The 12,961-nt window shown below is 42.2% G+C and overlaps 2 protein-coding genes across 2 annotated transcripts in view; one reads left to right on the plus strand and one right to left on the minus strand.

Annotated features, from left to right (window-relative positions):
- The window catches only part of diras1a (DIRAS family, GTP-binding RAS-like 1a), a 156,047-nt gene that overhangs the window by 26,835 nt on the left and 116,251 nt on the right, over nt 1–12,961 (minus strand). The window lies entirely within an intron of this gene.
- On the plus strand, nt 3,870–10,844 carry LOC146502373 (growth arrest and DNA damage-inducible protein GADD45 beta-like). Its single transcript, XM_085133600.1, has 4 exons — nt 3,870–4,113; nt 4,312–4,413; nt 4,529–4,751; nt 4,873–10,844. Exons 1-4 carry the CDS (start codon nt 4,070–4,072, stop codon nt 4,984–4,986), a joined length of 483 nt encoding a protein of 160 aa, XP_084989726.1. The 5' UTR covers nt 3,870–4,069; the 3' UTR covers nt 4,987–10,844.

Raw genomic sequence — 12,961 nt, forward strand, 5'->3', positions numbered from 1 at the left:
GAAGAAAAACAGAGGAGGATAGGGTCCTACAGTGCAGCATCTGGACTCTCATCACCAACATGCAGACTTCGCTAGAAGAACAGGAAGTTTGAACCCAAAACCCTCTTGCAGTAAGTCGACGGTGCTAACCATTACAACAGTCTCAGGGCAAATGCTTGGTTTTCTTAGGCCACCATATTAAAACATTTTGGTGAAACACTGCCATCTAGTGGTGAGGTCTTTTTTGGTTACATTTGGCAAATTGCAAGATCTTATTTGCTTCATTGAAGAACTTCATTGAAGTTTACTTGTATTTGAACCACCCTCACGTGCCAGTCTTACTGTATTTTATCACTTCTATCATCAGTTGATCATACAATATTCCGTGGCTGTGCTCTTGATAGAGATCTTTTTATTTTGTTTTGTTTTGTTTGGATCAGTCTGCAACAATGTCACAAAAAAGAGAGAATCCCAAAACAGGATGAAGACCAGGGTAAAGATCCGTTTCAAGTCCATTTTTTTCAGCAGTTACCCAGAGCTAATGACCATGGGTAATGGTTGGCATGTTGACTAGTAGATTGATACTTAAATGTCTTTGCTTGGGACAGCCCCAACTCAGGGGAAGCAGTCTGCAGTTTAACAGCAGAGAACCCTGCTAACGTAATGGATCAAACTATTTCTTCCAGCTATTCCAGCTGTCAGAGTGGAAAGCAGGGTAAACCCTGGACAGGTTGCTAGCACATTGTTGAATGTGTTAGCCCTAGAGCAGCGGTCCCCAACCTTTTTTGCGCCACGTGTATGCCCGACAATATTTTCACAATAAAACTAGTACCGGTACCGAAAAAAAGAAGATTTATTCATAACACATTTGAAAAGACCCAGGAAAACCGAGTTAATGATAAAACGATAACAAAATAACGCTGAAAACCGATAAAAACCCTGAAAACCATACATTTGACACCTGAGCCTCAACTCTCGCGGCCCGGTACCAAACGACTCACGGACCGGTACCGGTCCGAAACCCGGGGGTTGGGGACCGCTGCCCTAGAGGATCGTTAGGGGTTGTATTAATATGGGACAATGGGTCCATTTTTACAAGTTGCCTTGTGTAGGGATGGGTACCGGTATCATGGCACCGGTTCTGACATAAACTGTAGTAACCAGACCGAAAAGCAGCGCACATTTCGGTGCTTTTTTTTTTTTCTTGGATGTCATAAACTTTAGATTCTAGCCAATCATTTTACGTTTCCCAGGATAGTAGGCGGGCCCAGGTACGTACGTTCTTTTAGAGCAGAGCTACAGATTAAAAATGACCAAGGCGAAGCGGTCAAAGTCTGGCTGTACTTCACAGCAAAAGATGCAAACTCAGCAGCACCGCCCAGCTCCACAGAATCCGGGGCAGCCCACCCGACCCCACCACAGAGAAAACTGCACCCACCCCATCCACTCATCTCCCAGACTACACAAGACAATAGACACCCAGGTTAAGTTCTTTCTCCATCTCTAACATATCTCTCTCCCACCTGCAGAGTGAACTCCTGGAGACCAGTGAACTTCTGCAAGGATGTAAAAGCCTCCCCACCGGTTGAAGAGCCCCTTTGGATACTTTCTAATAAAGCTGGTACCCTGAATAGTACAGTGTAATTATCATAAGAAGGTGAGAATTGTGGATGCTTTATAGCAGACTTTGCACTTATCGTAGTATTGTATAATTACTGATGATGTACTTGAAAGAATGAAAATACTTTGCCCTTAGCACTTTATTTAACATTAAATTTATGCTTGTCTTTATTTATTTGTTCCACTGTTTCATGGATATTTCAGTCTCATGGAGAAATATCGTCTTTAAAATGCATACCTGTTGTAAAGTTATTGGTGAGCCCTCATACAAATCATATGTTATGGCCTTCACGGTCACCAGATCTCAACTGAAGCTCAGAAAGAAAAGAAACAGAAAAAGATTTTATATCAAACCCATATTTCTATAATTTGTTAGTTACTGCTTATTTATTGAGGGAATTCTGGAGTGTAAAATCTGCATAAAACAATACACAGACAATGAAAAATTTACATTTTTAAACTAATCGTATCCATAAAATAACACATCAATCTTTGCTTAGTAAAAATTGTAGTGGGTATATTGTTTATGTGTATAAATGTTTATTGTAAATCTTTCTTTCATTTTATACTGTTTTCTTCCATGAATATCTAAATATATCAATAAATATAATAATTTAATGTATTTAACTAGTATCTATTTCTGTTAGAAATTGTAAGAAAACACTACAAAATATAACAAAACCATAACACAATTATTTACACACGTAAAGTGTGAATCTTTCCACCAGGTGGCGCAGTAACACCAGAAAAATCTGTTCACACGGCGACGCCAACAGATTTTCTGCACCTTTCAGTGGACAAGTGCTAAATCAGTTAAGTGCTTATAATGTAAGCGACAATACAGAACATTTCATTGTTTATTAAACAATCCTACATATTTGTGGATGTTCCTAATAAATGGATTTGAAACTGTTTATCCGCGGCTGCCCGGTTACCTCTGCACACAGCGTCTTTAGTGTTTGCACAGATTACAGGCGGATTTTGATAAATTTCAAATAAATTGCTGCACATAGTAAAGTGAAGCCTGCAAATAGTTTCATTTTCAATTTTATTTTCGTGGAAATTCAGACCCAGGAAGTCCCTGAAAATTAAAAAAAACATCAAACCCCCTAAAATGTTTTTCACTCAACCTCCCTTTTAGGAATTCCCAATATTTTCCAAAGACCGGGACTCGCGCTTGCTCTGCACGTGACCCAAACGGTCGTTGCAGGGTGCTGTTCCAACATGCCTTCTCTGGGGGTTTCGCCGCTGACAGCAGATGCACTATGGAGCCGCTGGGGGGAGTCTGAGACCTGTTTTAATGGGCAGAGTTCATATCAGGCTCGGTGAGGTGGACCTGATCACACACAGGGCCACCGATCAGACGTGTGACAGCTCTGCGTGTGATGTTAAAAATGCATGTGACAGAAAAAGGGAACCTGCTTTCATGAATGTGAAATATGAAGGTTATAATAATAGTTTTGAATGTTGTTGTAACAAACTTCCGTTCTGCGCGCTGCTGTTGCAGGCTTCAGCAGATAAACAGCTCTGATCCTGTATCTAAGGATTATTTTTATCCTGATGGAGGTAGTGGTGCTGAGCTGAAGCTTCAGAACAACACGTGCTCTGCAGCTGCAGATGGTTTGCAAGAAAACAAAAAGATAAAAATATGTGTGATATAAAAGAGAAACAGCAGTGTCATCTGAGATTCTCGTGAATTTCGCCTCGTGCTTATCAGACAGCGCATTTTCCCATTTCTTATAACCTTGCTCTTGCACAACGCCGTTACACAATGTCCGCTCAGCGCGTGCTCGCACACGGGGCTGGTCAGCTGCTCCAGCTTCCCTTTTATAACATAATTGGAAATATATTTGAATTTCATGTGCGTCTCCGCGGGTGTGCAGGTGTATTTGGGGGGTTTGTGCACGAACACGATGCGAGAGCATTGAAACGGTGAAGCTTTCTTTTATTCGGCCAGTGGGGACGGGGGGGGGGGGGGGGGGGGGGGGTACAGAGATCTGGAAATTCCTCCACTCATAAAGAAAAGCTGCCGGTAAACAAACCGAGAGAGAGGGACAGAGCGGCGAAAGAAGCGTAGGAAGAAAAGGAGGGAGAGAGCGGGGGATTCTCCGAAACCACCAACGTGGGATCACCAGCGTCTTCTGGCTCTCAGCAAATAGGCGCAGAGAACGGGGGATGTATTCATAGCGGCAAACCAATGAACGAACGAGAGGCTGGGCGTGGCCACGCCTACGGTCGAGATGCAGTAATATAACGGAGAGTTTCGGCTGACAGAGGCACAGTTTCTTTCTGCTCACGGTCTCGCAGTAATCGGACTTGTTACTCAGTTTGACCGTTAACGGACTTTACACGATCTGGAATACCGCTGTGTTTGGACGTTGTATCAGGAATTTCATAGTACAGCCGTGTCTCCGCGCTGTGGATATTTCTTCTTATCCTGGATCTTGTGGATTATTTTACTGACTTCAACATGACTTTGGAAGAGGTCGTTGGATCAAACAGCACCGAAAAAAAGTAAGTTTCGGCTGTGTGTGATGCGCAATTACGCATTGGCACATTTGATCTGACACTATAGATCGCGTTCTAGTTGAGTTTATAATCCCTTCTTGTACTTTAAAGGTTGCATCTGCATGCTTATGTAGACTTTAGAGTTGTTTGCCACAGTTTAGTCGTGTCGTTCGCACAATTCTAACCGCCTCCGCTTCTCTGCAGGATGGAGACGGTGAGTCAAGCTCTGGAGGAGCTACTGGTCGCTGCTCAGCAGCAGGATTGTCTCACGGTTGGAGTCTACGAGTCCGCCAAACTCATGAATGTGTAAGTATAAGTTGGATTTTCCTCAGCTTAATTAAGCACGCCAAAGTTTTTGATATGAGAAACATGTAATGACGCTGACACTAACCGGGTCTTTCACCTTCTGTCCCGCATGCAGAGACCCAGACAGCGTTGTACTGTGCATCCTCGCAACTGATGAGGAGGATGAAGACGACATAGCGCTGCAGATCCATTTCACGCTGTTGCAGGCTTTCTGCTGCGACAACGACATCAACATCCTGCGGGTGTCAGGCATGAGGCGGCTGGCTCAGCTGCTGAAGGAGGACACCGAGGACAGCAACAGCAATGAACCCCGGGATCTGCACTGCATTCTGGTCACTGTAAGTGTAAACTTGCTTTGAGCTACTCGAGAAATGATACAAGTTCATGATATTATACTGTTGTAAGTTTAAAAAAAGTGTTTCCCAGAGTCTAACCGTCCGTCCCCGCCGTGTTTTGCAGAACCCTCAAGTGCAGCCTCTGCAGTGCCAAGCCCTACAAGACGTCGGCAGTTTCTGTGAGGAGAGCCGATGCAGCAATCAGTGGGTGCCCTGCCTGGAGCTGCAGGATCGTTGACTGGAACCGGGCCAAGCCAAACCGAATCAGACCGCCGGGGCGCGGTGAGAAAAGAGTGAAAACAATCAAACCTGCGCAGAAGTAACGCGGTATGAGTTGTTGTGCTGTGCCGGACCGAACCAAATCCGAGCCCGATGGGGGAGGTCTTTTTGTCCTCGTGGAGCACGTGAAACGTCGGTACTGGTAGTGGCTGTGGAAGCTGGACCAGACTGAGCAGGAAGTCTCAGTCATGGAGCTGCAGAGGGGGAAGTGAAGATGAAATACCAGGACTTGAGTGACGCAAATGGACGTCACATGATGAACTGAAGAGCTGCATGTAAAGCTCTGGACTAGCTGCGCTGCAGGTGTGGCAGGTGTTCTGCTTACCTGTTTGCTGCACGTGAACTTTTGTCATGATGTGATTTTACACACTGATGTATCTAAATACATTAAATATGAGTCTGCTTGATGTGATGGAAAAGCCACAAGTGAGAAGTGAAGCCACACTGTGACTTATTCTGTTTGGTCAATAAAGTTCTGATGGAAATATAATCGATTTGTGTGTGGTTAATCTAAAAGACGTGTGTATGTATGAGTGTGGGTTTGTTTTACTACCTTAAAGGGGTCTTGTGTCCTTTCTGAAGCATAGGAGGACAGCTCTGTCACAGAATCTAGAATTAGTGTCTAGAAAAACTAGCATGCAGTGTAGGGTCCATCAACAGCCCCATAAGTTCCACAGGAAACTGATCAAGTTCTGCTTAAGGTCCTACAAAGACAAATCGTTCTGGGTCCAGTTTGATTCTTATAATTTTTGTAGTTGGACTGCATGGACCTCAAATTATGAGCTATTCCTGGCCTTATGAAGGGGACTCTTTAAAGGACATTCCACTAATTTAGGTTCAGTTCTCTATTCTGAGCGTGTCCTGCTGGTCTAAAAACATGCAGAGGACATGGTCATTTGGTATCACAATCTTGTCATCAGAGAACTGATTCAACTATATTAACCTCCTAGGACCTGCGTCCACATATGTGGGCATCACATTTTGGGTTATTTAGACCAAAATACTCAATTTTGCTCTACAAGGGCCTGATATCCACTTACAAGGACGTTATACTGCTACTGTTCTATCCAAATTTTAAACAAATATCCTCATATGTGGCTCTTATTTTTCTTAGAAACAAAAATCAGGTAAAAAAAAAAATCTGGTCATTCTTTGCTTTTACATTCATCGGGTCCCAATCAGCCCAAATATCAAAGAGAGATTAAAAATGCTGCCGTGGAAGAGTTCGGGTGTTAGGGGGTTAAATGAAACTCAGCACATCTGTAAAATGCTGACAGTGTTCCAGTGCAATCATTTACAAATAATCTGGACTTTATATTTAGCTGACGCAGCTCAATGGGAAAATGCTTCCTTGAAAATTTTCTTAGAAAACTGTTGAATCCACTTTTCAGACAAAAAAAGTGCCTTTGATGTGAAAATGTGGTGTCATTCTGTCGTTAATCCAACTCAGGTTTTAACTTGTTTGCATGATGCATATAAATGGTTTATCTTGTCTGTGACTCTGCAGGATAAAAATGGATGAAAACACGGAGGAGTATGTCGGTGGACATCTTCACACCACCTCGGTTTCCATGGTGATGCTTGGATGGTGTGTAGGTTATTCCTGTGCTGTGGGTTTGTGGCTGCCTTGCTTGAAGAAGATAAGATATAGACAATAATGAGACTTTTTGTTTGTTTTTTAAGCTTTTTTAATGCCGTTCTTTACAGAATTCCCTAAAATTGCAGCAATAACATAAAATCTGACCAGGGGAACAATGAAAACAAAAACAATAAAAAATAAAGAAGTCACCAGTATAAAGCACCGACAAGACATTATAAAATGTTATACAAAAGCCAGTCTATACGAGTGGGTTTTGAAAGTTTTGAAGGTTTTTTTAAATGGAGAACTTATTGAGTTGATCTAATAGTAAGAAGAACCTTTTCCACAGCATGGGTCTAAAACAGTGAAAGTACTGAGCCTCTGTGTTTTAAGCCTAGACCATGGTACTCTATCTAATGTCAGAGGTCTGGAGCAGGTTTTATTAATGTTTGGATGCACTACACGCTTGGACTCAAGGCTCTAGATCACAGGCTAACATGATACTTTGATAACATTTGTGGTTCATTTCTGACATTATTTATATTTCAGGACATCAAACATTATTTAAAATAGATGCAAACAGCCTGTTACTGCTTCGCTGGAGTTTTCTTGACTTCTTTTTGCAAACTGAACCTTTTTCTACGAGACATCGTGTGTATGAACAAGAACACGAGTTCTTCCAGTTGTGTGCCCGTGTGAAACCGGAGCAGTAAACTAAAGCTGGGCCTGCAGCCAGTTCTGCCCATGATGTCACATCCTGATGTCACATCCTGCTGTTACTCCTCCCGCTTATGGATTTGATGGGGACTCCACCACTTTGCTGACGCCACAGGTTTGATTGTTTTGGCAGCGACCCGTCCCTGCTGGGGCCTGAAGGCCCGACACAGCCAGCACTCCCAAATTCTTCAGGTGATTGACAGCTCAGCTCAGCCAGTGTGCTGCAAGAATGTAGTCCTGAAATGATCAGCTGGTTGCTAAAGGCAGTACATAGCACTGCACGAAATGAACTGACGCACACAGTGTAATAATACAACATGTACAGTTATAGTGCAGTTAGCCTCTCTGCTTGCAGTTGTCTTTAGAGACGTTATAAGACGGAGGTACGGCACTCTAAGAATCATGAATTGAACACGACTAATTATAAAAACATGCTGTATCAAAATAACCAAGACAAGACAAGAGAGGCATTCAATGAGGTTGCAAAAAGGGAGAACTTCTAAAAAGGCTTTGTGTCGTCTGTGCTATGCCAGCTTAGTTATCGCCTCTGTCCTGCTAGTTTACCGTCAGCTCGTCTGATTTGAAGCCAGGTTGCATTGGGCAAAACACACGAGGCGTATAAGTGCTTTCAAATTTACGCAGTGTTCTGCTCACACTGTCATGGACGAAGCTTTTTCACACCTCGTCTCTGATGGTGTCATTTCTGATCCTCGTTTCAATCTGAGCCGTGCAACGTAAAGTATCACTTTTGAAAGTTTTAGTTTCTCTTGACGTTAAGCATCTGCTCTGTGCCGTCCAGCTTTCACTCACACTCGTTTGCAGACCTGAAGACTGAAACTCCAATAAATTTCAACCCTCTAATCATGTAATTTGAGAGAGTCAAAATGAGTCAATCCTCATAGATTACCATGTTAAAATCTTCAAATCAACATTAGAAATAAACATGGATAGTTTCCCTCTTCATAAAGGTACAGGAGTGATTTCATTCAGGTGAGGCTGACAGATGCAGGTAAAGCACCTACCTGTCTGCTGAGTCTCTGATCTGAACAACTCCACTGTGTCGTGGTGATCCAAACATAAATCACCAAGAAGAATATCCAAGAAGTTTAATCAGTGAATTTTATTTTCAGCAGCTAGAATAATTTTCTGCAAGTGCAGCTTAATTGCTTAATTGCAGCAAGACTTGAACTTATTCATGCTAAAAGTTAAGATGTTATAATTTGTTTTATTCACAGGTGCCATGCAACAAAGGATGGTCATCCTCGGTTATGAAAGCAGCACTATGTAAACATTAACATTGCAGTGTGTTACACATGAGGAGCTCACGCCCTGAAGCAGGCAAACTGATCTGATCCAGAGACGTCAGCGGTGGCAGCACAGAGGTCACCGTGTCCCTGATGTGAATAAGAAATGTATCCGCCTGCATTAATCACTTTACACACCCACAACGATATCCCTGTGCGTGTGTGCATGAAGTAAAAGAAACTGGGAGTGTAAATACCTCACAGCAAGGACACAATGAAATACCTTCAGTGCAGTAATCCAGTTTGACTGCAGTATCAACAGGTCGACACGTCCGACTCAACTGTGCTTATCTGATGACACTATATCGAATCCAAAGGCTGAGCATATATGCATGGAGGAAGTCAGACGGGCAGAACACCAGGCATGAAGGCAAAACCCTAAAAACAAGCAAAATGTCCTGAAATAATTGATATGTGATTATTTCAGGACATTTTACAGTAATAAACACATTGAAACGGCTTTAAAAATGTACATAGTTTTGAAAAGTGTTGCATATTTTCTTTTTGTACCAGTGTTGTAACATATGTGAGGTTTTTGTAAATATAATACTTGACTCTCTTACAACTCCAAGTGTGACTCCACATCACAACATCAGGTCAAAGAGGACACAATGGAAACGAGCCAACGTCAGCAAGCAGAATGAAGTGAAACAAGAATAAAACAGGAAATGTTTGTTTTGATTTCCATTACACAATATTTCTGTCAGCCTGTTATGACGATCACAGATGAAACAATTATAGATAAATGTTGCCTTCTTGTCTCAGACATACACTAGATTATATAATGCTCTCCATCACAAGCAGAAGAATGTAAACACAAAACTGAAAACTGTCCCAGTTTTTTGTTTTTACCTTGAATCTAGAAAATCCTGTTGCTTCCTTTGAAAGCTTGATGTACTATTTGTGCCATTTATGTTCAGTTCCCACGTCCCCCTTGTGCAACGTTTGATATGTGCGCTCCTGATGGCGTTGGTGGCGTTGACCTGCTAATCAGATCAAAGCTCAAGAATAGCGGCGTTATTTTTAGAAGACTTAAAAAGAAGCTCAGTGTGTCACTCTAGCAGCTATTTCTGTTCACAGACGGTGAGGAAGCTCCCTACTCTCTACATCACGTCACCCTGGAAACAGATGGAGTGCACCGATTGGACGGCTGGGCAGGCGGCGGTCTCTATATTAGATAAGGTGCCGAAGCTGTGCTGAATGGCACGTCGGTGTGTTACGTAGGGAGATCCTGCCACCACGTCATTGACCATGTAAGGTTGGTTGAGGAGCAGAGGAGAGCATCAGAGCGATGAGTCAGAGAGAGGAGGAGAGGGATGATGAGTGTGTGAGAGATAGAGATCGCTCCAGCATCACAAACACAAGCATCTAAGCAGTGAGAGAAAGACGGCAAAAAAGCTGCAATTACTGGCTCACGGACATCGAATTAAACACAAAAAATACGTCTTAACATCTTTTTTTGTCCCGTTTGGATCTTTAGCATCAGAATTGTTGTCTGAAGGCCAAGAAAGATGCCAAGTGGATTTATTTTACCAAATGGATCATCATGGCCTCGCCATATTGGTCCATTTGATTGACCTTTATCATAATTATGTATTTATTTTATTTTCAGTTGCTACAAACGGGACAGACATGACTGGGGGAGAGGACAGGGACGAAGGAATGAAAGAAAGAGAGGGAGAGAAAGAAAAACAGAGGGGAGAAGAGACGGTGAGAAAGGGGGGAGAAAGAAAAACAAACAAAACACCTGGATCACCATCACAATAAACTAGCTAGCAGTAGATAACAGTAGATACTAAATATTAAACGCTATTGTGCAGCACGCAAGATAGACAGCGCACAATGTGCGCTAATGTTAAGCATCTTAACATTATTAATTTAACCTTTTACTATAGTAAAGGATGCAAATTTGACTGAAGTCCAGGTTTGGATGTCTGTCACAGCCCCCCAGCATCAACAGACAGTCTGTTATCAAACTGTGAGATGTTGGTTTTTATTTTTATTTTTTATTTTAGTTGTTTTTAGGTGATTCGATGCTGTTTTATCTTGTTTTTGTTTTAATATAGGGCTGTTTTAATTTTATGTTTTATGTGTTTTATTTATTTATTTTGCTGTTTTCTGTTATTCTATTGTTTTAACTTATTTTCTGTACAGCACTTTGTTCCTGTGCTGGGTATTTTAAAGTGCTTTATAAATAAAATTGGATTGGATTGGAAACTGACTTCTTGATCTCTGCCTTGAAATCCATTATTTAATATAAAGACAGCAGCTCTATGTTCTGCAGGCCTCTTCAATAACATGTTGCAGCCTGTTCTTTTTGTCAACACTACCAGATGTCAGATGCACAAGATGTCACGTGGCATCGGTCGATAATGGACAAGGTTTAAACTCTTTTCTAAAACTAACCAAGTTGTTTTAGTAAGTGTAAAAAATGTTACCAAGTACGACATAAACTGCAATCAGCTGGCTGACGATTTATTATGTAGTCCGGTAAAACATAATATATATATATATAACATAAACAGTTACCTGACAGAACAGCAGTGACTGATGACCTGGGATGAGAACGTTTCTTATCTGTTACACAGTTATTGGCTAATCTGAGGATTTATTCTGCAACTTTTTCCTTTTGTTGCACCTACTTACCCCCGTCCACTGAATTTGCCTGCTTCAGCTCTTTCTTCTTTTGGAACATATTTGTGGGCCTTACACCAGCTCAAATATACGCGGATCAGCAGCCACAACATCCCCAGTGAGACCTGCTGGGAGGAGGCATCTGTGGTTGATTGTTCCACTCAGCTCTCATCAGCAGCTGTTTGGCCGATGAAGCGTGCTGCACTGTGACAGAGAGCGCTGCCTGTGTTTGAGCGGTGAATCAGTGATTTCACCCATTTGCTCCTCATCTTTGTTTCCCTCCACATGAAAAACACCTCAGGATGACGGCACAAAGAGAAGTCGTCATCGCTCTGTGGTTTGGAAATGGGTCAGCGTGTTTGTTGTCTTTTGGATCCTAAACACAGATTTTTGTTTCTCTGTCACGACCTTTGTGCATGTCAGAAGCACCTGTCATGAAGACGAGAAGCAAATCATTGAATCTGTTGTCCCCGAGGTGTCTCGGCTTTATTTTGTCATTTCACAGACAGACAGCACTCAAACCGCTGAGGAATCTCAGGACTGTAGCTTCACATGTTTTCGTTTGATTCCTCTTTGATTCCGTTTGCATTAAAATCAAAATTTACTTTATTACATTTGTGTCTTTTTTTATTGTTTTAATTGTTTCATGAGTTACACCTGAAACAAACCAGGAACCAATGGCACTGCTCGTACGTGCTGTATGAAAACAGGTCGTTAAAAACAACGTATTTGTCTCTCAGCTAACCTTCACTTTTCACCCCCTGACTCTCACCCCCCTGTGATGTCATCACGCCGCACGTGCAGTCTGATGTGGCGGGACGCTGCAGACGCTGATTAGCAGAGAGACCTCTGACCTCAGCAGCGCTGCAGGTCCTGAACTCGAGGTGCTGCGACGCTGCGTCCAAACACACAAGCAGAATCTGAACTCAGGACCCTTCAATGAATTTGACTCAAAGAGGATTTGGGCTTTGTTTATAAATTGAAAATAATATTTATGTTGGACTTTTATTTACATGTGAAGTCAGTGTGCTTCACATTAAACAGAACTACAGAAAGGCCCCACCGGACCACTGGGTGTAAGTCAGCCTTCAGACATGACAAATGAAGCCAACACTTATGTGCTGTCACTTGCAGTTCCTCTTATGGCCACTTGAGGCTAGCTTAAAAATTAACCAATTCCCACAGACTTTAATGTTAAAATTAAACATATTCAACTAAAATAAAAACACATAAGAGTTTCCTTCCATATCGAATATGATACAATCATCATATTTCCCAACATGCAGTTGTGCCTGAAGCTTCCTGGTTCTTACTGAGTCAAAGTGCTTGCAAGGAAGGTGCTGTACTAAATCTCCTAACAATATCTTTGTTTGCTAGCACGTTGTCACAATTGCCTTTATGCTTCATGTTTGTCTGCAAATACTTGATAACTACTGGCTGAGGACGGTACGTACTGAAAATATGACTGCAAACTGGAAATGGAGAAAGTTCTCCTTCAGAGCAGAAGCTGTGCCGCAGCACTATCACTGTTCAAAAGGTGCAACTTTTACTTTGAGGCTCTCTGTTTCCAGTTTGCGTCACATTTTTCACAGTTCCATTGTTTCCATGTTTGTAGACAAGTCTGTCACCTGTATCCAAACTACGAGCATGGCAATAGGCTAATGGGCGACCGTGGCTCAGGGGGTTGGGAATCGCATCTG

This window comes from Neolamprologus multifasciatus, chromosome 15, assembly GCF_963576455.1.
Source record: "Neolamprologus multifasciatus chromosome 15, fNeoMul1.2, whole genome shotgun sequence".
Taxonomy (NCBI): domain Eukaryota; kingdom Metazoa; phylum Chordata; class Actinopteri; order Cichliformes; family Cichlidae; genus Neolamprologus; species Neolamprologus multifasciatus.

Excerpts from the sequence above, each read along its gene's own strand:
- LOC146502373 (XM_085133600.1), top strand. The coding sequence starts at position 4,070 with ATGACTTTGGAAGAGGTCGTTGGATCAAACAGCACCGAAAAAAA. Across the intron at positions 4,114-4,311 it reads TCAAACAGCACCGAAAAAAA|GATGGAGACGGTGAGTCAAG; the intron begins GTAAGTTTCGGC and ends GCTTCTCTGCAG. Across the intron at positions 4,752-4,872 it reads TGCACTGCATTCTGGTCACT|AACCCTCAAGTGCAGCCTCT; the intron begins GTAAGTGTAAAC and ends CGTGTTTTGCAG.